The 23,965-nt window shown below is 58.6% G+C and overlaps 2 protein-coding genes across 2 annotated transcripts; both read left to right on the top strand.

The window, feature by feature from the left end:
• Positions 1–363: 363 nt before the first annotated feature.
• On the top strand, positions 364–11,001 carry GDF10 (growth differentiation factor 10). The gene is made up of 3 exons (XM_081104766.1): positions 364–1,088; positions 7,458–8,383; positions 10,101–11,001. The coding sequence occupies exons 1-3, from the start codon at positions 782–784 to the stop codon at positions 10,290–10,292; spliced, it is 1,425 nt and encodes a 474-aa protein (XP_080960892.1). The 5' UTR covers positions 364–781; the 3' UTR covers positions 10,293–11,001.
• An 8,772-nt stretch (positions 11,002–19,773) lies between these two features.
• GDF2 (growth differentiation factor 2) lies at positions 19,774–23,016 on the top strand (the record flags this gene model as incomplete). Its single annotated transcript, XM_081104586.1, has 2 exons — positions 19,774–20,116; positions 22,076–23,016. The coding sequence occupies 2 exons, from the start codon at positions 19,774–19,776 to the stop codon at positions 23,014–23,016; spliced, it is 1,284 nt and encodes a 427-aa protein (XP_080960712.1).
• Between the last annotated feature and the right edge of the window lie 949 nt (positions 23,017–23,965).

Genomic DNA, 23,965 nt, shown 5'->3' with positions numbered 1-23,965 from the left:
GGCATTGGGGACACTGGCTCAGAGGCAATGGGGCGCACACTCATCACCTCTCTGGTCCTCACGGGGGAGCTGTCATCTCGAAACCACTTACTAGTAGTCCTCGCATGCCATTGCAGGGGCAACCCGGCAGGCGGCCCCTCCGGCTCCCCCTCCCCGGCGCCCCAGCCCCCTCGCTCAGCCCGGCCAGCCCTTGGCGCCGAAACACCAGCCTCCAGGGTCGCGGTTCTCCTGCTCCAGCCAGGGGAGCCGGGAGCGGGGAGCGGGGAGCGGGGAGCGGGGAGCAGGGAGCGCGCTCGCCCACGCCCACGCCCACGCCCCCCGCACTCGGCCCGCACTCAGCGCACAACCTGCGCGCGCCCTGCCACAGACGGGCGCACGCACAGCCCGGGCCGGGCGCTCTCCTGCTGGCCGCGGCCCCGGTGGTCCGGGAAGCACTGCTGGCTCCCCGAAGGCGCCGCTGGCCCCCCGCCCCGCTCCGCCCCTCAAACCCGCCGGGCCCGCAGCTCCGTGCGCCACGAAGTTCCGAGGCGCGAGTCCGTGGAGGCAGCGCGCCCGCCGGACTGGGCTGGGCTCCGCGCCCTCGGGACGTCCGTGACCGCTGGCCTTGAGCTGGGGCAGCTGACGGACTGAGCGCTAGGTTGGTTGCTCCGCTCGGCCCGCACCCCGCGACCCCCAGCTGCCTGGGCTGCCGTGCGCCCTCCATCCGCAGGGTCAGTCTGCAGCCCCGGTGCGCCCGCGCCCTCCCTCCTTGCCAGCTCCAGCGTCGCCACTGCCACCCACCATGGCCTATGGCCCCGCTCACACCAGCCAGGGACCAGGGTCCCAACTACTGCCGCTGCTGCTGTGGCTTCTGCTGCTGCTTCAGGACGCGGGTGGCAGCCACACAGCCCCCGCCCCGCCCGTGGCCTCCTATGGCCTGGCCGGAGACAAGGACCCCCAGCGGTTCCTGGGGGACAGGGCCGCAGCTCTGGGCCCTGGCGCCCAGGACATGGTCGCTGTCCACATGCTTCGGCTTTATGAGAAATACCGCCAAAGGGGCGTGCGGCCTGGAGGGGGCAACACGGTCCGCAGCTTCAGGCCCAGGCTGGGTAAGTAGAGGGCTCTGAGCCCTGTCATTCTCTCATTTCCTGTTCCTCCTCTACCCCTGCATCTCCGCATGTCCTGTTCCTTCCACTCATTGTCACATTCGTTCATTGTCTCACTGAAGATTCACCAAGTGCTTCTGCCAGTCCCTGAGCCACCTCCAGTGGGGTCGCCTTGGTAGCCCAGAGTGAGGGGCTGCGAACCTGGAAGCCTGTCACACTTGCTGATACAGATCATTCCATTTGCAGGGCTTTGAGCACAAGGATGGAGATGGGACTGGGCTTGGAAGCTCATGGGTGGGGGGCCCATGTCATGGGGTCAGTTGTGTTGGCTCTCACCCTGCGGAGGGCATGGCAGGTGGGCAGAGAAGTTCCAGGCCCAGGGCCCAGACTGAGGGTGTGAACCTCGAGCTGGGGCAGGTCGTGGGCCCAGTGGCTGGGGAAGTAGGTTGGACCAAAAAGGGCCTCAGGTGAGCAGGCTGGAGGCCTGCGGGGCTCCGGCATGAGGTGCTCAGGAGGGTTTGAGGAAGGCTCCAGAAGCTTGCAGAGATCCTTTCCCCTCCCCACACCTTGGATGGACCTGCACAGAGGCCGCTTGCACAGCGCCCCTGCCCTGCTCAGAGAGCAACGCCAGCCTAGAGCCTCATGTCTGTCCACCTGGGCTGGGCTGCTCTGTGGTCCCCATGGTGCAGAGGTGGGGCAGCCTGGGGCCAGGGGTGGGGAGAAGACCCTGGTTGTCTTGGAGACTACTCATGGTCACAGGATGCCATTCCAGAAAGTGTGGGTCGGGGTCCTCTGCAGCCCTGGGCGGGGGGGGGGGGGGCGGGGGGCGGGGGGGGAGGCCATGCGTCAGAAGAAAGACCACCAGGAACAAGTTCAACATTGGGGCCACCTGTCGTGGGTCAGATCTGCCACCTGCTGACCACTGGCCGTGTGACTCAGGTAGCATCTGTGGCTCCGAGCCACACCTGGGAAGCTCGTCCTCACTGACCCCTGTACTGAGAGCACCTGCCAGGGAGAGGCCCCGTTCCCCTACCCTGCACTGAGCAGACTCAGATGGGTTCCAGGCCAACCAGAACGCACTCCATCCCCCCTAGTACGCCCCATTCATCACCTGGGGGCAATTTCCGCAGCAGCATTATTAATTAAGCCCCTCAAGAATCATCGAGCATGGATGTGACCTTGAGCAAATCATTAAAGCTCTGTGGACTTGAGTGTACTCATCCACACAATGGGACGTTCATGCTAGTACCCTCCCTGTGGGGTGGCAGGGCAGCTGAGCTGAGGTGATGTGTATGATCCCGAGCCAGCCCTGGCCAGGTCAGGTGCTGGTACATGCTATTCCCCTCGGAATACAAGCATTTGTGTTCATACAGGTGCAGACTTGACCTTGCAGCCATTGAGTCAGCCCTCAAAGCATCGCAGTTGAGGAAAGCATTGCTGCAACAAGGGGCGAGCACCCGGGAGCGCACCCCCTTGCTGCAGCCCCTGGATGGAGGCGCACAGTTGATCTCTGTTCTCACAGAATGGGGGGTACTACAAGTAACAGTGAGTGAAGACAGCATGTTAGCCCTGAAAAAGACCCAGAGACAGTCCTTCAGATCCAGCCCCCCCATTTCACAGAGAAGGAAACTGAGGCAGGGGATGGGGCTGTTCACAGCAGTGGCAATGGCTGGCGCTTCCCGTCTGCTAAGCCCATGCTATTTTCACCACTCTCTCCCTCCCCAGCGCCATCACGACTAAGCCCAGGGCTTGGGAGATGGAGGGTAGAACAGACGATCTGGGGGCTTATTCTGAAGGAGCCTGGGACTGTCTGACAAACCTAACGTTAAATCCAACATTCCCGTCTGGGACCTCTGGCCGCCAGCTACTGGCGTGTGCTGCGGTGCCCGTCACTACCTCTCCGAGCATCCGCTCTGCCTACAGCGGCCGGAAGGTTTGGTGGGTGAGGGGGTTTGGTGCCTGGCACAGAGCAGCTCCGCAGCTTCGTTTCTCATCCCCTCCCTTGATTCACTTCAGTTGTTCCTTATGCAGCTGCTCTCCAGCCCTCAGAGATGCCCGCTGTCTGGCCAGCTGTGAGGAGGTGTGAGCCTGGGCAGGGGGCCCTCGCCTTATGAGTGAGGCCAAAAAGTGGGGCTTCCGCTCTGGTACCTGAATGTCCCGGGCCAGCCCCCAGGCGGTGCCTCTGCCGCTCGGTGGGTAGCGCCTCTCCCTGCACAGCAGGTGCTGGGCCTTCAGCCTTGTTTCCGGGAATGTGTTCCTCACCTGCCGCCAGGCAGTGAGCTCAGGTGGCCAGGACTGGCTGTGAGCTGCGGAGGGGGGGTGGGGACACCAGGTCCTGTGTCTGTGACTCGGACTTGCTTGCGCCTCAGCTTTTCACTTCTGAAATTCTGCCTTTCTTATAAGGTGCTTTTTAATGACTGAAACATGTCAAGTGTTTAAAAAATGCCTGATGTATGTGTCAATAATTTATTAGCTCCTACTATTATTACTCTAGCCGCCCTCGCTCCCTTCCACTGAGTACGCTTTGCTCCTTATTAAGGCTACATCAGTGGAGAGAGCCTCTGGTCCTGCCCCTAAGGGTTAAGATTAGACACCCCCTCCCAATAGCCTGTATTTAAATCTTAGCTCTGCACCCACTTGTGTAATACAGGCACATTACTTAACCTCTCTCAGCTTGACCTCTTTATCTCTAAAAGGAGTGTAATAATACACACCTATCTGTCTGCAGTGTCAAAAGTCACATTCATTTCCATTCCCCAGGTCTTTCTCAGCACCCCAGGGGGAGCTCAGATGACACCAAGATACATTTTTGGGCCCTTCCTGCCCAGAAACGCTCAGGAGCTGACTCCACCAAGGCCTGGGGGGTGGGGGGACTTCGGGATCCCCAAGGAACAGCAGGGCAGGGCTCTGGATAGCGCCATTGAAGCCCTTACAGCAGGTGAGACCCAGAGCAGGTGAAAGGGCAGGTGGCGTTTAGGCAGCTGTGGAGGTGAAGCTGTCCGCTGTGCACCTTGACCTGGGAGGACTTGGGTTTGAATGAGGGGATAAGGTGAGGAGAAGCGGACCAGTGGTTTGGTTCCAGCCGGGCCATCAAGAACTTGAGTGTCCTAGAGGCCATGGGGGAGTATACAGTGTTATACAGTGATGGAGGGGGAGAGGGGAGAGAGGAATGACCGGAGAGAGGGAAAGGGAAGGAGGGGAAAGAAAGAGAAGGGAAGGGAGAGAGGGAGGGGAAGGAGGAAGGAAGGAGAGACTCAAGGGAAGGAGAAAGGAAAGAGAAGAAAGAAAGATCATAAAAGCAATGCTTACTTACTGAGGGAAAACTAGAAATCATAGAAAACCACAGTAAAGAGAAGTCATCCCTAATCACACACCCAGATCTCACCAGAGGTAATATTTTGTTGGGATGTGTAGATTTTAGGATCATATGTTCAACATGCAGGTAAAATGTGTTATATTCTCATTTGAAGTTGCCTTTTTTTTTTATTGTTTCTTGTTATTGGGATTCTGTCTTTTTCTTCCTGATTTGTGGAGGTTCTTTATGTATTAAGGACATTAACCCTTCACCTAAAATGGATGACTCCCTTGAGGCCTGAGCGTGACCTGAGGGGCGTGGGGCTCTGGGCACAGTGGCATGAGGCCGTGCCCTGGACGGAGCAGTGGGGAGGGGCCAGTGTGCAGGACTCTGTGGACAAGCAGGTGCAAAGCCCAGAGGACTGGGATTGGTTAGATGCTGGCGGGGAGGAGGCCATGAGCGTCCTCGGGCTCCTGTTGGGCGGGGAGGGGACAGGTGGCCATGCCTCTCACTGGGCACGAGGCAGGGATCAGGGCACAGTGCCCTGAGTGCAGCCGCAGCTCACGATGCCACAGGGCACCGTGCAGCATGCTCCACAGAATGATCGTACAACTTTAGGGGGTGGGCACAAATATTCTGTAGTTCCCTGGGGAGGAAACTGAGGCGCAGAGATGGTCCATGACTCGCTGAAGGCCCCAGAGCTAGTAAGTAATGCAAGCACACTGAGCCTGACTCTGGGCCTGCCTGAAAGAAAGACACTCCATTCGTCTTAGCTCTCCCTCCTCTGCAGCACCACCGGCCCCACTGCGCCCTTCCTCCAGCTTATGTGGTACTTGTGTCTTCCAGGGTGCTCACCCGGGGCACCTCGGTGGCTGTTTCGAGGGCAGTGGACGACAGCATGCATCTCAGGCGGCTCGCGTCCTGTTCCTGTAGGGTCGAGCCCACCTGCTAACTGGTGCAGACAGAGCTAGCACAGACCCCAGGCTCCATCCCCCAGCATGTGTTTCAGAGCACTGAGTCCCTCGGCCTTGTGTTGGTATCTAGGGACACAGCGGCAAACAAAGCTGGCAAAACCCCTACTCTCCGGGAGCGGGTGTCCTGGGGGAGAGAAACCCCAAGGAATACATGTCAGGATATTGGGAAGTGACATGAAGATAAACAAAGCAGGGAACCACGGAGATGCCTCACGCTGGGGCCAATCCAGATGCTGCAGGCTCACAGACACTCTTCCCCCACCCCCCTACCTCCCCGTGTTTCCCAAACTTCTCTGCTGGTTAGAACCCCTGAGTTGCAGGTTAAACTACAGATTCCTGCGCCCCATTTTCAAGGCTTTCTGAGTCCCATCCAGGGAGGAAGGCAGTGATCAGGGATCTGGGAAATGCAGGACTCGACCATGACACTCCAGGTTGCAGTGGTGGGGGAAGCCCGTTCCAACGTGCATTGACCATGCTCCTGTGTGTGTGGCAGGCCACACCTCGAGGGGGGCCCAGCGGCCGCCACAACTCCGTGTTTGTTCTGAGAAAAAGATAGGGCGGGGCCTTGGAGTGCCACTGAGCCGTGCCGGGCACTCCCCAGGACCTGCGCAGATGGTGTTCTCCTTCTTCCCCCTCACAGTCCCTTAAGGGTGGGTGAGTTCCCAACTGAATTATGCCTCCTTCCTAGTGTAAACAATGAACCGTGAACTGAAGATTTTCATTTTGAAAATAATCCCAGCGGATCCCGTGGGTGCACAGGTGAGGGCATCTGTGCCCGGCCCAGCACCAGCACACATGACATTCCGAGCTCTGGAGCACTGCCCTCTCCCAGCTCTGCCCACAGGCCCACACGGGCAGCAGGACATAATTCAAGGGAACAGCCTTCCTGGCAGCTCTGGTCTCCTGGTGGTCCACAGCACCCCTGGGAGGCCCCAGGAACCACTCCTCCCTCCCATTCGAACCCTAGAGAGGACTTGGCCATTCAGGGAGCTCATGCTGCCAGGCCAGGCAGCTTCCTGGAGCTGCAGACCAGGGGGCTTGGCCCTGGGAACTAGGGGTAACTTGGTAGACCCAGGAGAGAAGGAAAGAGGGGTTGGCAGCCCTAGGATGCAGGGGCCAGAGCGTTCTCCAACTTCAGAGGGGCTGTTTGAGGGATCCCAGTCCCTACCGTGGTTGGAGCCTCTGGAGCAACCTGGACGTTGGAAATTTTGTTGGGTGGCCTTGTGCATCCTGATTCCTTTCTTTGTAAAACAAGCTGAAAAGCCGTTAGGCAGCCCGGCCAGAGGTGCTTAGTTGGTTGAGTGTCGCTGTGTGCACAGAAAGGTTGCTGGTTCAATTCCCTCGCAGGGCACATGCCTGCGTTGCGGGTTTGGTTCCAGTCAGAGCATATATAGAAGGCAAGGGACCAGTGTGTCTCTCTCACATGCATCTCTCTCTCTTTTTCCCTCTCAGCATGTCCTTGGGTGAGGATTTTTCTAAGCCGTTGGGCAGAGCACAGCAGACAGCCAGGTGACTGTGTCCGTAGGCCCCTTTCCCTCAGCAGGCCCTCAGCACAGGAGGGTATGGGGCTAGCAGCTAGCTGCTCCTGCACCTCATTTGGAAGAACGGCTGCATTTAATGTCTGTTAAATAAAGGCAGAGGGAATACTAGTACAGGAAGGGCTGCTCTCAGCAGCACTTGGACTCAGCCCACCTTAATGGGCCAGAGGTTGTTTGTTCATTTGTTCATTGAGAGGCACTGGAGTATGAGTGCGTGTGTGTGTGTGAGTGTGAGTGTGTGTGTGTGTGTGTGTGAGTGTGTGTGTGTGGGGGGGGGGGGAGCAGCTGACAGGAGTTGTAGGGGCCAGTAGTCTGAGCACCTACCCTGTCTGCGGCTACATTTCCTTGTTTGCAGCAGGATATTGACAGTCCCCAACCTCTGTGACCTTAATTTCTCATCCACTCACTGGGGACAGCTGAGGGCGCCCTCGTCAGTTTAATGTGAGAATTACACGAGGACAGCCTGGCTGGCCTGGAGGGGCCCCTGATGGGTGTTCCTCTTCCACCCCAGCCCTGGCTGCTGCAGGAGAGACCCTAACAGGCTGTGTCTGTCCTTCCCTCGCAGAGGTGGCCGCCCAGAGGGCCCTGTACTGCTTCAACCTGACTTCCGTGCAGGACTCGGAAAGGATCCTCACGGCCACGTTCCACTTCTACGCGGAGCCACGGCGGCCCCGGGCTCACGAGGTGCCCTGCAAGCAGCGGGCCAAGAATGCGTCCTGCCGCCTGCTGCCCCCAGGCCTGCCCGCGCGCCGCCACCTGCTCTTCCGCAGCCTCTCGCAGAACATGGCCACGCAGGGGCTGCTCCGGGGGGCCGTTGCCCTGGCACCCCCACCACGGGGCCTCTGGCAGGCCAGGGACATCTCCCCCATAGTCAAGGCGGCCCGCCGGGATGGCGAACTGCTTCTCTCTGCTGAGCTGGATTCTGGGGAGAAGGACCCTGGGGTGCCCCGCCCCAGCGCCCACACACCCTACATTCTCATCTATGCCAATGACCTGGCCATCTCGGAGCCCAACAGTGTGGCAGTGACACTGCAGAGATACGACCCCTTCCCTGCTGGAGACCCGGAGCCCGGCGCCGCCCCCAACAGCTCCACAGACCCCCGCGTCCGGAGGGCCACGCAGGCCGCCGGGTCCTTCCAGGACAACGAGCTGCCGGGGCTGGACGAGAAGCCAGCACAGGCGCCCCACGCCCCGCAGGGCCACAAGCACGCACTGTGGCCCAGCCCCTTCCGGACACTGAAGCCCCGGCCAGGGCGCAAGGACCGCAGGAGGAAGGGCCAGGACGCGTTCGCGGCCTCCTCGCAGGTGCTGCACTTCGACGAAAAGACGATGCAGAAAGCCCGGAGGAAGCAGTGGGACGAGCCGAGGGTCTGCTCCCGCAGGTACCTGAAGGTGGACTTTGCGGACATCGGGTGGAACGAATGGATCATCTCTCCTAAGTCCTTCGACGCCTACTACTGCGCAGGAGCGTGCGAGTTCCCCATGCCCAAGGTAGGGCGCTCCGCCCACTGCCTCTGACTCTCAGCTGTCCCGGCTGGCGAGTCCCTCTGCCTGGTGCGGCTTCCGGTCTGTAAGACAGGGATGATAACACCTCCCATCTGCGGGGCCTGGGTGGACAGGTACAGCCCACAGAGGGATATGGCTGGCCTGTGCTTTTGAAAATGATAACTTGGTTGAACTAAATTTTAAATTGGAACATTTCTGCTTTTGCAAAGGGGAGAACCCCTCTCCTTAGGCGTGTGTTCCCACAAGGCAACAATCCGCAGAGGCTGAGTGGATGCTGCCCCCTGTAGACAGGACAGGGCGTCAGCTCCCTCCTCACCTCAGCATCCGTGTCTGTGACCAGCAGCACAGAGCTGCTTTCAGTGGCTTCAGTGAGGACTCCCGCCTCCCTTCCTCCCACTCAGGGCAGAGACCCACAGGACACCTAGCCCTCACGGTGCAGGAGTCTGCAGACACACGCCGTGGGCTGCTCTGTCCACCGCGCTGGCAATGCTTGCAGCCCCACCTTCCCTCCAAGCTGGGCTGTGGCTGTCTGTCCGTCTCCCACTGCCTGAGCGTGCGGCTGGTGGCCAGCTGATGCCGATCTTCGGTCACAGTGCGCACTTCCCTTGTGCTTAGCTCCTCTGCTGAGTTCCGGGTCATGCCTTCCCTTCAGGAAAGGAAGTCAGGGCATAAAGCCAATTCGAACCTCAGTAAGGCAGGCAGCTGGGAAATCCCAGAGCCCACGCAGGCGGCATTCCCCTGTTGGGCCTGACTCTCCTCAAAGCTGTGCATGCGCCAGAGAAAGGGAGGGTGGTGCCCTCAGGATGGCGTGTACGGGAAGGTCTGAGAGAGTCTGGACTCCCGCTGGCTGGCCCTGCACTCACCCTGTCACCTGGCTGGCTGCCTTCCCACCTTCCTGACACCTGCCTGCATCCCACAATCAGAAGTCCCTGCCTCCCTCCCCTCCCTGCTTCCCACCAGGGGGCTGTCTCTTCAACACAGTGACATAAAGCTCTGGTCCCGCTGAATCCTGCTCCCCTGTCAGAGGTGCCTATGGAGCAACGTTCTCTGGGTTTGCTGCTGTGCCCCGCGCCTCCTGGGGTGCGAGGCTGCTGGGGAGGAGGAGAAGCCTATGCCTGGCTGTCTTCCTGAGGGGTCTTGGTCAAGTTTCTTAGTCATTCTAAGTTTCCCCACCAGTGAAATGTGGTAACAGCCACCCCATGAGGCTGATAGGTGGCTAATGGGATGACGCAGGTGAAGCAGCACTGACACTGCGTCCACCTTCCCAGGAAGCCTCAGTGTCCAGGCCGCCCGTGCTCACATGTGCAGCTGCCCGTTGGCTCCCAGAGCTCCGTGGTGTGGAACACGCGGTACTCCTGGGCCTGTGCAACCGGGGCCGCTGTTGCCCAGCCGAACCCGCTGGGCATCTCCTTAGGCCTTCCCTCTGAAAGCGCCTGCCCAGTTCCAGGTGCTCCTCCTCAGGGATGGGTGAGGAGCAGGTGCCCCTAAGCGGCCAGTGCCATGTAGGCGTTGTGACCACGCTGAGAGGTGGGAGGGGCAGGAAGGCCTGAGGCTCTTGCAAACTCCCAGGGCTCGGTCCCTGGAATCACACCTTTTCTGCCAGGTCCATGCCTTTCCCAGGTCTGAGTCAAGGACCTGCAGATGGCTCGGTGGGTGGGAGAGGGCAGAGCGCGGAGGTAACCATGCTCCTTTCCCACTGCAGATCGTCCGCCCGTCCAATCACGCCACCATCCAGAGCATCGTCAGGGCTGTGGGCATCGTCCCAGGCATCCCGGAGCCCTGCTGCGTTCCCGACAAGATGAGCCCCCTGGGGGTCCTCTTCCTGGATGAGAACCGGAATGTAGTTCTGAAGGTGTACCCCAACATGTCTGTGGAGACCTGTGCCTGCCGGTAAGACCGGCTGCTCCAGGGAAGGAACCCCCGGTGCCCTCGGGCAGCGGCCTCCGCGCCCTGGAGTGAGAGCTTGACTGGAGGTGCAGCTGCAAGGCCGGCCTCGCGGCCCAGGAGGATCTGTCCCCAGGGCATCATTTCGGGATTTTATTGCCAGTGATTGAGCCCCAAAGGACCCGAAAATCAGCCCAGCCTGAAGGGGGCCACCCCACATCCCGCGCCCTGGAGGCCGGCAAGCCGAACCTGTCCACACTGTTGGCGGCCGCGGCATCACCCCCGGCCTTCGCAGAAGCCTGCGCACCTGGGGTCTCGCTCCTCCCAGTGGAAACAGCCTCATGTAAACAATCGCATTGGCCACATATTAATACTGGAAAATAGGCCTCAGCAATAGTAAAAACGGATGTTTCTTTTCCCAGATTCCACTGCAGAAGCTTTTACAATATGCACATGTAATCAATTTTCATTTCCTTTTCTTAATATATATTTTATTTTAAAACAGAAAGGGGAGCTGTAACCATTCCACACGGGTAATCGTGCTGGGTAAGTGTGCATTGTTCAAACATGCTTATTGAAATAACACGCAGCGATATCTTGGAACACTAAAAAATAATCGAGATTTTTATATTTTTATAAATTATACTTTCTCTACTGTAGGTTGTGTATGTTATGTGTTTTATGGAAAGCTAATAAATTAAAGGTACAATGGTATCTTGAAAACTAAATGTTACCCATTCCAAAATACTGATGGACCCCACCTGGGAGCACTCACCTGCATGGCTGCTGAGATCACAGCCTTCGTTGGGGTCAGCTGAGACCCCATAGGCCATCTCTGCCCCAAACTCGGGAACCAGCTGCTCCTGTGCCCTCGAGTCCCCCCCCACACACACCTCTCCCGCTCCCCCACCCCAACCCAGTCCTGGCAGCAGCGGCCCAGGCCGCCCAGCCTCACGCGGCTTCTGTGCACTCCACCTCAGAGGGACAGCGAATGGTGAATGGTCGGGAGGGTCTGAGACACCAAGAGGAACCTCTGGGCCGCCTGGTCCTGGCACTGGGAGGAGACTCAGGCGCGCAGCCTGGAGTCGCTCCTGTGGTGCCCACGCTCCTGGGCCCGGAGCAGCTGCTCCCTGGCGTGTGGCAGAATGGCCAGCTGTTTCCTCATCAGCAACCCACCCCAGAGCAGCCTCCCAGTGGCTCCCTGGTCTCTAAGTTTGCGTGGTTTACAGTGATGTTTACCACCAGCGTGAGGCGGATTGCCCGGAGTTGGGCAGGAGAACCTGGGTGTCTGACAGTCCTCGGGCTGGGCCCTGAGCAGATGGCAAGCCCCAGTCTTACTTGGAGGACACGGAGAAGCGGGGAGCAGGCCTCCAGCGGGGGCTTAGAGGAAAGACCCCAAGGCGTCTGTCTTAGGCCAGGTTCCCGAGACCAGGGCTCCTCCACAGAATGCACGAGCAAGTCCCCCAGGAGACGCGGTAAGGAATGGCTGAAGCAGCACTGGAGGGCAGGAAGCCAAGCGCCCCAGCCTCACCTGGGTCATGTGGGGGGCTCTGAGGGCAGGAAGCCAAGCGCCCCAGCCTCACCTGGGTCGTGTGGGGGGCTCTGAGGGCAGGCAGCCAAGCGCCCCAGCCTCGCTTAGGTCCTGTGGGGGGCTCTGAGGGCAGGCAGCCGAGCGCCCCAGCCTCGCTTAGGTCCTGTGGGGGGCTCTGAGGGCAGGAAACCGAGCGCCCCAGCCTCGCCTGGGTCCTGTGGGGGGCTCTGAGGGCAGGAAGCCGAGCGCCCCAGCCTCGCCTGGGTCCTGTGCGGGGCTCTGGAGCTGAACTACACCTGAGGGTTGGTCAGGCCTTGACCAGGGAGCTGGGTGTTCACCCCTCCCCAGGTTGCCTCAGGAGGGAGTGACAGGGAGGAACGGAAACTCCCAGCTCCCTGACCCTCTGCACAGGCACCCGCTGAAGAAGGCTGCAGTGCAGCTACTGGACACAAGGCGACCAACGAGACAGAGTGCCCAGAGCAGGGAGGCAGGGAGTCCTGAGGCCCCTGGCAGAGCCGCCCAGCGCTGCTCACACCTCTGAGATGCTCCAATCGCCCTGGGACGTGTGCACACAGCTGCCCGGGCGCACGGCCCTGCCTCTGGGCAGAGACCAGGGGACATGAGGTAGAGCTCTCGCTCCTGCAGGCATGTTCTGGGACTGAACCTTCAATGGGAATTGCTGGGGTGTCGGCCAGCTTAGCACTTGGTGTGCATGTCTAAGCCGTTTTGGAAGATGACAGGATGCAGGTTAATAGAAAAATAAGTACAAAGCTCAGGCCTGATAAGGCTCCCCATGCCTCCCTTCACAGGTCCGATTCCTTATTTTCTCTTCTCCCTTCAATTTTCTCTCATCAAGTTGCTCCCTTCCACTTCTTGGTGGAAACGGGGTGACCTATACTAGTTCTTTCTGCCATTTGCAGTTTCTGGGAGATCTTCCAAGTCACCCTGAGCGCCTAGAGCTCCTCTGCTTCGTTTCTGGACTCGGGGTGGAGGGAGCAGGCTGGGAGCGTACCCTGGGTGCTGCCGTGGGCGGGGAGGGTGGGACTCGGGGGTGAGGACTTGGGAGTGGGGGGGGAGGAGCTGTGGCGTCAGTGCCGGAGAGACAGAGGGGAGCCTCGCGGCACCTTGCAGCTGCTTCCCTAGCGGTGCCTCGGCAGCACCGGCTCAGGCTGGGTGAGGGTGCCCACGGGCCTCCCCAAGGCAGGGGCAGCATCAGCTTCACACCAAGACTGCTCAATCCACGGCCACGTGCTGACGCTGCCCACGCCTGCTGGCCAGTGGCCGCACTGCCAGCCTGTTTGGTTGTCCCAGTGGCACTGAATGACCTCACAGTAAAGCAAGGTTTAAAAGAAAACGTGTGTATGAAACATTTTTCCTTAAAACCAAAATATCAACATCACACAGGAGGCTCCAGCACGGAGCTCAGGTGGGCATGGGCCCCTGCGGTCGTGGGTCTGGAGGCAGGAGTGGTGGCTGCCACCGGGCCCTGCTCCTGAAGCGACACCCTCTGGAAGGGTTAGTCCATGTGGCAGATACAAACCGTCCAACTGAGAGCCAGAAATGTAAGGCTGGGAGAACACTGTGGGAGACGGATCCAGCCATTTTACTGAACAAGTGGGGAAACCGAGTCCAGATACCACCAGGTGCCTTGCTGAGGTGTCCCAGTAGGTACCTCTGTAGGTCTAATTCACTCTAAGAACCTGGGTGTCTGACAGTCGTCGGGCTGGGCCCTGAGCTGGGCCTTGGCTGTGCCCTCAGGCAGGGACGCCGAGTGCTCTCCTCCCCACCGTCCTGCACCCGGCCAGTCTCGTCTGGTCTTCGGTTTCTGCTCAGCACCGCCCTTGCTCAGAATACACAGGCTGCTTGGCGAAGGGCGGTGCTGACAACATGCCATCACCGCTGTCACCTGTCACAGTGCTTCTCAGGCCAGGATGGAGGCAGAGCGATGCGGGTGGGGCGTGGGGGGGGGTCAGCAGAGTTCTGGGTGAGGTGGGAGGGCATGAGGGGCTCACAGGGAGAGGAATGGAGGCAAAGCCATGCAGCAGGGGGGCGGGGAGTCAGCAGAGGTCTGGGTGGGGTGGGAGGGCGTGAGGGACTCACAGGGAGAGGAATGGAGGTGGCCCCACCAGGATGAAGGGCTGGACTCATTGGTGCAGAAAGGCATTGCAGATCCCACTTGAGCAAATGTGAGTGATGGCACCCATGCCACGGAGAGCTGAGGGGTGGGGGAGACCAGAAGGGCAGAACCAGCTCTGACTGTAAATTGTGCACCAAAACCCTGACGTTTCAGTTGGAGGCCACTCCTTTACCAAAGCTGGACACGTAGAGCCCCTGGGCACACCGACACTCTGAGATTCCCTCCCGTCCCTCTCCTGCCTGAGGGTGATGCTCGGCCCAGCTCGGCCCACTCTCCTTCTCAGCTGGAATTCAGTCCCAGCCTGTCTCTCCCAGCAGCCCCGGGTGGGCGAGCAGAGAGTGGCCTGGTTATCAGTCTCTGCTCTAGCACCTACTGAATGCCGAGTACCGTGCGAGGCAACACCTGCTACTTTGCCTCCTGGGGCTCATGCGGACGTCCTCGATCAAAACCCATGTGCACACTCCAGCGAGATCCAGTCACTGGAGGGCTCGGCCAGCCCGCCCGGCCTTGTTCTGACTCAGGCCAAGGCTTGCCCTTCTGACCTGTTCCCTGCTGCTGGGCGTCCAGGGCCACACAGAAGAGCCACTGTCCTATCCGTGTGCTCACCGCCTGGCACGGTCCTGAGACAGGGAGCTCACTGTTCACATGCCAAGAGGATCGTAGGGAGGCGAGGCTCGGAGCTGTGAAGCAACCCACCCCCTGCTCTGCCTGGCTCATGCTTCCTTCTTGCAGCTCCTATTCCTCCAGCGATGTGTAGGTGAGTGTGGGGCTTGAGAAGCTCACAGAGGGACTGGTGGTGTCCTTGTCACCATGCGCCCCAGGGCAGCAAGAGTTCCTAACCCCCCGGAGGCAGCTGCTTCACAGAAACCAGGCAGATGGCCCCGCCTCCATGAATGAAGGTTGAGCTCTGTGTCTGCTGAAGGGATGGGCCTTGGCAATCCTTGAAATAAATGGATGAGTCCATCTGCCCTCTTACTCTTTAAATTTATGTCTCCCATAGCAATTGCACTTGATGACCCTAGTTCTGCAGTTTACAAGTCCAGGGAGAGATGAGGTTACGGAGGCTCTGGTTAAAGTCACCACAGCACAGGAACGCTTGTCATCTGGGCATCGAGTGTAGCTAGGGCAAGGCTGAGCTGGCAGCCCCATCCTCAGCCCGGCCAACACCCCGTGGAGCACCCTGAGTGCTCAAGGACGTACACAGCGATGAGCACGGAGGCGTGCCCGAGGAGCCTCGGCCACTGTGAGTGCAGGGACTCACGGGCAAACCCAACTGCAAGAAGGATGTGCCAACTCAAGCCACCGGCCGGCAGCAGTCCTCGGCCCTTCGTACTGGTTGCAGGCAAACCCGGTAAGTCTGTGGCTCAGGATACACAGGCTGCTTGGCGAAGGGCGGTGCTGAGCAGAAACCGAAGGCCAGGCGAGACTGGCCTGGCGCAGGGCCGTGGGGAGGAGAGCAGGAGGCATCCCTACCTGAGGGCACAGCCAGGCAGGGGCTCTGCAGGGGGGAGGACAGAGCCGCCTCAGGGCAGTTGGAGAAGTGACGGAAACATCCGACTACACTGACCACGGCAGTAAGGAGTGCTTCCCCTGTGCCACGCTCTGTGCCCCTGAGGAAGGCTGGGCCTCTGGGGACCTCTGTGCCCCCCTGGACACAGTGTGCCACCAAAACAGCTCCCGAGCACAGCCCTGGGCCGGCCCCGGTGAGAGGTGCTGCTGCTGCACCGTCCGGAAGACTGATGTCCAGGCACTGATGTGGCTCATCAAACGGGAAAATCAGTCCAGCTCAGCTGGCCACACACATTAACGTAAGTTTGTTTATCAAGTTCCTAAAGACCAGGAAGTACTCCTGGAGGGGTGGTAAGACAGGTGCTCTCTATGCAAAGGAGTGTCTATTATTAAAAGAGCATTTCTGGGCAGTAACTGCAATGTTTACCAGTAAACTTTCATGCACATATTCCACCTCTGATGAACTGTCAAGAAAATAATATAAAATATAGACTATAACCATGTGCTGCACAACATTATCTGAAGAGATAATCTAATTGCCCTATAGTTGGTGATGTTAAATACATTAGGATATAACCAAATGGTTGGATATTGTTAAGTCATTAAAAATGTAGTATATATGAGAAAAATGTTTCATGGCAAGGGAAGATGCTTATACAATCCTTTAGTGCAGCGGTTCTCAACCTGTGGGTCACGACCCCTTTGGGGGTAGAACAACCCTTTCACAGGGGTCGCCTAAGACCATTGGAAAACACATATATAATTACATATTGTTTTTGTGATTAATCACTATGCTTTAATTATGTTCAATTTGTAACAATGAAATTGGGGGTCACCACAACATGAGGAACTGTAGTAAAGGGTCGAGGCATTAGGAAGGTTGAGAACCACTGCTTTAGTGGTATCTCCTTCTGGTGACCAGATCGAGTCCCCTCTAAGGAGTCATCCCAATGTGACTCTCAGTCCTTGCTGCCAGCGACATCACCCCTGCCTAAGCCAGTCAAGGCATTGCCTTGCCCTGGCCACAGGCATTGGCTGGGTGTGGGCCCATGACCCAATGAGGAACAAGGAGACACCTGAGACTAACTGAGACTTCCTGGAAAAGAGGCTTTTGCTCCTCCCCCACTGGGTAGATGCACTGAGCCTTCTTTCCAAGGCACCCAGGAGCACGAAGAAGGCACAGTGAAAGTCCCGCGAGTGTAGAGAACACCCCTGGAGCTCCTCCTGTGCGGGCCAGGCTCTGCTGAAGCCACGCTTTCGCCGGACTGGTCAGCTGTCATCAGTTAGCCGCGCTGTTTTCGTAAGCCTGCTAGCACTCTCCTTTTCTGCAGCCTGCAACAAAAGGAACTATATGGCACACCTCAACTTTTTAAATTGTGGCTGAGTACACACAACATAGAAGTCATCATTTAAGTGTGCAGCTCAGTAGCATTTAGTACATGCTCGTTGCTATGTAACCATCACCACCATTCTTCTCTAGAACTAGAATTCTGTACCCGTTAATCAATAACGCCCCATTCCTCCTTCCCCTAAGCCCCCGGCAACCACCATTATATGCATTGGACTATTCTAGAACCTCATATAAGCTCACTATTTGTCCTTTTGTGACTGGCTTACTTCATTCAGCATGTCTCAAAGGTCCATCATGTTGTGGCAAGTGTCAGAATCCCTTTGTCATGCTGAGTTACGTTCCACTGCACGTGTGTGCATAGTGCACAGAGGAGGACGTCACAGAGACCTGGGCAGGCGCCTGGGCCAGCCAGGCATCCCAGCAGCTGTGTGATGCCCGCCCATCGCCAACAGCAAAGCCAGGTGTCACGGAGAAGCAACACCAGGCGGCACCCACTGGAACCCCTTCCCTGCCCCCACCCTGCCTTCCAGCTTTCAGAAGCTGGGCTGACACCACTCACCTCCGCCCCTTTGGACTAAGTGAACCTACATGCACTTGGACAATTTAGGAAGGAGATGCCCTGAGGGAACAAGCTAGACTTCCGGGTAGCAGGGACCAGAAGGCTGCACACTCTCATTTGAAAACAACATAAGAGATGTGGACATATTGATACTCTGGGTTTGGGGCAGATAATTCCAGAAATTCTCAGGCACGCTGCCCCGCACAGTGCTGGGCACCGGCACACCACAGTTCACAGGACCAGAGACTCCAAGGCCTGCTTCTGGAGCCTCCCTGGCGGGTGTGGCGACTCCACATGTAGGCAAGTCCCCCATCCTCTGCCTGAGACGCCCACACCATCAGCCAACCTGCAGTTTCTTCTAACTCCTTTCATGGAAAACCCGACCTGAATGGGTCCATGATTTTACTCACTTCACTGCAGAAAGATCAATGTGCTTGACTGCAGGTTGCTGCCCAACCCTATTGGGGATGTCATGGCATGCATGCCCTCCCACATCCCCCACCGGAGCTCTGCATCAGAGAACACTCCTGCCCAAGGGCTTCAGACAGGAGACTGGAGCTGTGTGTTTCTTGAAATGTTAGCGGTGGGCATGACTGCACGATGAGGTTGTAGTTTACTTCCTTCTTCATAGTGTGTTGCATTTCCCACGTTATCTGGACTGTGTACTGCTGTTACAATCAGGAAAGAAAACCTGTAGGTATTTCAAAAGCATCAGGCCCCTTGAGCTTCCCTGGCCACATTAGGGCCACCCCATACAGCCCTGCGCTCCTCCTGCAGTGGGAGAGATTTCTGTGGGGTGGGGTGAGGGGAGGGTTCTGGGGGAGGTCCTTCCGGCTCCTCCGGCCTACCGCACTCCCCGGCCTCCTGCCCCTCCCTCAGTGCAGGAGTTAGCTTTTGCCTTGAGCTAGCCCAGGCCCAGGAGGCTTCCTGCCCCTTTTCCAAGCAGCCGTCCTTAGTGACACCCTTTCCCTCTACCCTCCCCTGGTAGGGCCCCAAGGGATAGGGACAGCAGTCCTGCCCAGGCCTGGCTTGCAGGCTCCTGGTGTTACCCTGTACTGGACCTCTGACCTCAACCTGCCACAGCCCCTCCTCCATCTCCGGAGGCTGCTCAGCGCCCGCCACCCTCCCAGGAGCACCCTGTGGCTGTGGAAACACCACCCAGTGCTCCTCAAGTAGACCCCTGAGGGTTTTTAGCAAGGCTCATTCTTTGCGTTGCTCAAACCCACACCTGATGGAAATGGACAGTTTAAGTGTGGGCATGATGCTCTTAAAATAGCACAGACCCTGGGGCCTGGCTGGAGGCTGTGGGCTGTGGCTGCTCAGCTTCCTCAGGCAGGGCCCTCCCTGCCACGCACCAGCTCAGAGCTCCACTCTCCCGCGTGTCTCCCAGGCCACATGGTTCGGTTCCCCAGGCGCCACCCTCTGACATGAGCAAAGACCCACACACAAGGCCAGTGACAAAGCTTTTGGGGGTCCCTGGTGGCCAGCCTTGGGGAGCAGGCTGGGAGGCACAGGGCTTCTTCCTCAGCTCCCAGCAAAGTCAGACCTGGACGAAGCGACAGGCAGAAAGCAGCCCTGCCACTGACCAGGGTGTGCAGGGACTGCGTGGGCTCCAGCACGTGCGCATCCTCCTCCGGTGACTCTCCTCTTAACCGGACGCTGAGGACACGGAGCGCCTTGCTCCGGGTCCTGCTGTGGGAATGAGGCAGGAGCTGGGCCTGAGTCCTGTCTCGCCTGACGTCTCCTCGCCTCACCGAACCACGTGCCACCAGCTCGCGTGGCCTCCAATGCCGGGAACCAGCGTGACAGACAAGCCCCGAGGCGGGACGTGCTGAGCCACACCTGCCGGTCCTGCCTCCACAGGGAGCAGGCCCCCCACTCACCCCGCCACGGCCGTACCCAGCACCCGCTCAGCCGGAGTCTGCAGGGGCTCCGGGGGTTTGTGTTGCTTCTATATTTGGAGGCCTTCTTGTCGTGTTTGTTTCCTGGGTCCCTTGCTCCTGTGGCCCAGGAGATAGAGCACACGTCACCCTGTCTTGAGATTCTTTTGAACAGAACTGGCAAGGAAATGAGAACGATCCTAATTAGGGGGTGATAACCCCGGAGAAATCCGGGTTCTCTGCAGCTGACCGTGCTCTTCCCACAGCCTGTGTGTTGTCAGATGTTTACAGAGCCTTCATTAGCTTAGCGCGGCCTCAGATAAGAGGTGGGAGCAGGCAGCGAGGGCCGATAAGAAGAGCGGAGGGCGCTCGGCCGGCAGGGAGCCTGGGAACTGGACGGGTGCTGTGTGCAGAGGGGCCGGCAGGACGATGCGGGCCTGCTCTTCCCGGGCTCCTGCCCACACCCGCTAACACGAGGTGACCAGCAGCCGTCTCCCGTCCAGGGGACCCCCGTGCTTCCCAAGATGTGCCTCGGGGCGCTGTGGGTGGCCCTGCCGGTGCTCTCCCTGCTGGCCTGCTCTGGGCAGGGGAAGCCTCTGGAGACCCGGGCCCGGGCGTTGGCCAGGGGAGATGCCCGGCTGCCAGCGGCAGCGGGCGGTGAGCAGGAGGGAGGCACGTTCGACCTGAGGATGTTCCTGGAGAACATGAAGGTGGATTTCCTACGCAGCCTCAACCTGAGCGGGGTCCCGGCCCAGGACAAAACCCAAGCGGAGCCGCCGCAGTACATGATCGACCTGTACAACAGATACACCACCGACAAGTCGTCCACCCCTGCGTCCAACATCGTGCGCAGCTTCAGCGTGGAAGGTAGGGTCTGCTCCCCCAGGGCCCTGAGGGTCGGAGGTCGGGGGACATCGTACCCACAGCTGCACTGCCTGCTGTGGTGGCCACTGGCCATAGGAGGCTCTTCAAGTTTCCATTAAATTCATTAAAATGAAATGAAATGGGTAACTTAGTTGTTTAGTTTCACCAGCTTCCATTCAAGTGCCGGGCAGCGGAGTGTGGCTAATGGATTCCCTGCAGGACCCAGCAGCTGAGCCGCAGGGCCTGCCCCGGGCAGCTCTGCCCTGGGGGAGCCTCCCTGGGCCTGGGCTCCTGGGCTCAGTGGGAGCTGAGGGCATGGCTGCGCCCTCGCCCCCTCCCTCCCTCCATTTCCCCCCTTCCCACTGGCCCCTTCCCACCAAGAAACAGATGCACATTGGGCCTTCAACCTGGTATATTTTTAAACTTTGAGAGAACATCTCTCTCATGAAAAGGTATAAAACATTCATATTAATGCCCCTGAGAGATTAACACTGGAGGACTACTTAATTATTTTCTAAGTATATACGAATGGCCCTGATTTGGGAGGACTGAAATGTCGACTCAAGGCTTATGTGCACTAATTCACACAATCAACGCAGGTGAGATGACTGAGCAGGAGGGCGAGGCTTGCAGATGCCGAGGGAACTGCCACACCCTATTGGTCAGCAGCTGCACTGTGCCCCAGGCCCCCGGCGGCGGCGGGCCTCCTGCTGCAGCATCCTCCCTCTGAACACCCCACATGGTGTGGTGTGGCGCTGGCCTTTCTTCTCCGCCCTGGGCTGGAGCCCCGGAGGCTCCTGCAGGCCTTGCTCATGCCACAGCCGCCAGGCCCCCCTCGAGGGCGCTGTGCTCACAGTGCATGCCCAGCAGAGTCCGATTTCCTGACTGCCCAAAAGGAAAATCTAGATTTTATGTGAACTTGCTCGATTTTTAAAACACTGGCTTTATTTTGTTACTACAATCGGCCAGCATCTCACCAGGCCCCCAGGGTACATCTGTGTCCTCTGTTTTAGGGCTTCTTTGGCAAGACCTAACCATTGAATCCCACAGTCTGGGAGTCCAGCGCTTAGAGTCATCTTAGGGGCACATCACCCCACCCTCAGCATATCCGTGCCCTGGAAACAAGCGCTCTGACGGCCCCAGCTCTGCCGGTGGCCAGCACTCCTGTGGAGGCCACGCATGCTGCCCTTCACAGCCTTCACAGACAGGGAGGAGGGCATTTGCTTTGAGACATCTGACTGCAGCCCACAGCCACTATCAAGGCAGGAGCACACGAGTCCCCTAGCGCACTGCTCACAGACCCCGCATTACTCGATATACCAAAGCACCTCAGCGGGTTCTGCGGGGGCTCGAACAGCTGTGAGGGGACCACAGAGAACTGTGTGAAAGGCCAAGTGCTGGGGGGGCAGGGCATGCGCCGGTGGGGCAGAGGGCCTGGGGAGGACACAGAAATATTGACTGGGCATCTAGTATGAGCCAGGACAGTGTCGGCTAAGTTACATGCACCATCGTTTAAAATCATACACTCAGGATCAGCTCTCAGAAGATGACAGTTTTATTGTATTTGGCTCTTTTTTAAAAAATGAAGATCTTTGCAGAATGTGAGCATTTTGGATGTTAAACACCCGAAACCCACTCGCACTTCTGTAAAAGTGAAATAACAATTAGACCCTCGTGAGGACTCATGTGAAATGTATGTGCAAAGTCCCTCCTGCACTGTGGGGCTCCTGGGGGAACCTGGGCCTGTTCCCTCCCATGCCAGCATCTCCTGCATCTGCTTTTCTTTGCACAATTCTAAGTGCACCTTTCAGGCACCTCTTCTACATTAAGGGCTTAAGTGAAGCCAAATAGAGATTTGACAATGTCATCCCAGGTGCCCTTTCATGGGAACCATGCGCTCAGCTTGGTGTCATGAGCCAGACCCTCCCAGCAGGTGCCCATCACTGTGTATTTGCATTTCAGATGCTGTCTCTGTAGCTGCCACAGAGGACTCCCCCTTCCAGAAACACATCTTGCTTTTCAACATCTCCATCCCCAGGCATGAGCAGATCACCAGGGCAGAACTCCGGCTCTACAGCTCCTGCCAAAGCCACGAGACCCCCTCTCATGAGCTGAAGGGAAACATCGCCATTTATGATGTCCTGGGTGGAGCGGACACAGGGGACCCTTCTGCGGGAGCCAAGGCCTTCCTGCTGTCCCAGGACATCCGGGACGAGGGCTGGGCGACCTTCGAGATCTCCAGGGCTGTCAAGCGGTGGGTCAGGGCCGACTCCACCAAGAGCAAAAACAAACTGGAAGTGGCCGTGCGGAGCCACAGGAAAGGCTGCCACAAGCTGGATATCAGCGTCCCCCCCGGCTCCAGGAACCTGCCCTTCTTCGTTGTCTTCTCCAATGACCGCAGCAATGGGACCAAGGAGACCCGGCTGGAGCTCAGGGAGATGATCGGCCATGAGCAGGAGAGTGTGCTGAAGAAGTTGTCCACCCACAGCCCAGAGGCGGGGGGGAGCAAGGGCGAGGGGGATGTGGGAAGCCACGTGGCCACAGGGTCATCCTTAGCCAGACGGAAGAGGAGCGCTGGGGCCAACAGCCACTGTCAGAAGACCTCCCTGCGAGTGAACTTCGAGGACATCGGCTGGGACAGCTGGATCATCGCGCCCAAGGAGTACGATGCCTACGAGTGTAAGGGGGGCTGCTTCTTCCCTCTGGCCGATGACGTGACCCCGACCAAGCACGCCATTGTGCAGACCCTGGTTCACCTCAAATTCCCCATGAAGGTGGGCAAGGCCTGCTGTGTGCCCACCAAACTGAGCCCCATCTCCATCCTCTACAAGGATGACATGGGGGTCCCCACCCTCAAGTACCACTATGAAGGGATGAGCGTGGCAGAGTGTGGGTGCAGGTAGTGCCGCCTGCGGGTGGGGAGGCCAGGTTGGAGGGGCGTAAGGAGCGGTCCTGCGACAGGGACGAGGTCCATTTGCATGCCAGCCTGGAGAAGGGAAGGGAGCTGTCACACCCTCCAGGTAGAGCCTGCTCTCCCTCTCAGGGCCCCCCACGCACACCGCTGGGTTTCACGCAGGGGAGGCGATGGCAGGGAGGTAGGGGCCTGGAGAGAACAGGGCCGCCCGAAAGGGTTGTTGGGGTGGAAAGGGAGATGACAAAAGGGGAACAAGAAAAACAGATAATCCAGAGTCAGCAGAACACTGAGCAAGGTGAGCCACAGGAGTCTAGGCAGGTAGGTGATGTGTAGAGAGTTAGAGAAATTAGAGGCGTGGCAGGGACTGGGGCTCATTTCCGAAACTTCAGGGTGTGTGAGGGAAAGAATGGGCCATGTGCTTACACCAGTCATTTCACATCCCCACAACCCAGTGTGACAGGCGTTGTGACCCTAATTTATATACGCAGAACCCCAAACTCAGACAGGTCACGTGGCACCCATCAGTCATCTGACTCCACCTCATAGGTTTGCATAGGGCGATCTGTCACCCGTGCCTAGGACCCTCCCAGGTGCCCCATCACGGTGTGGCAGGTCACCTTGTGGCTACAGGTCAGTTAGATGCTGGGAGGTGGGGAGCGCGGGGCACCGGGCTGAGACTGGCCAGTCTTCGCCAGTGGGACTGGTTTGCCGTTACATCCAGGGCATGTTCTGGCTGCTCAGTGCCGGTGCTGGCGCAGTGGCCAGTGCTTCCTAACACCACCCCAGAGTCACTGGGAAGGTGCACCTAAACCAGCTGCGGGGAGAGCGGGGCAGGGGCACTCGGCCACAGCGTGCACAGTGCTGTATGGCCAGCAGTTCTCACGGGCCACTTGCTGCCCGTGCATTCAGGCCGTGTGGTGGCTCGGGAGGGGCAGACA

Source organism: Myotis nattereri, assembly GCF_964212035.1.
Source record: "Myotis nattereri genome assembly, chromosome: 13".
NCBI classification, from domain to species: domain Eukaryota; kingdom Metazoa; phylum Chordata; class Mammalia; order Chiroptera; family Vespertilionidae; genus Myotis; species Myotis nattereri.
Note: the sequence above shows the minus strand (reverse complement) of the source record. Positions and strands in the feature narration are given on the sequence as shown.

Bases quoted from the DNA above. Each gene is read 5' to 3' on its own strand.
- GDF10 (XM_081104766.1), top strand. From the start codon at position 782: ATGGCCTATGGCCCCGCTCACACCAGCCAGGGACCAGGGTCCCAACTA. The intron at 1,089-7,457 runs GTAAGTAGAGGG...CTTCCCTCGCAG, and splicing joins CAGCTTCAGGCCCAGGCTGG to AGGTGGCCGCCCAGAGGGCC. The intron at 8,384-10,100 runs GTAGGGCGCTCC...TTCCCACTGCAG, and splicing joins GCGAGTTCCCCATGCCCAAG to ATCGTCCGCCCGTCCAATCA.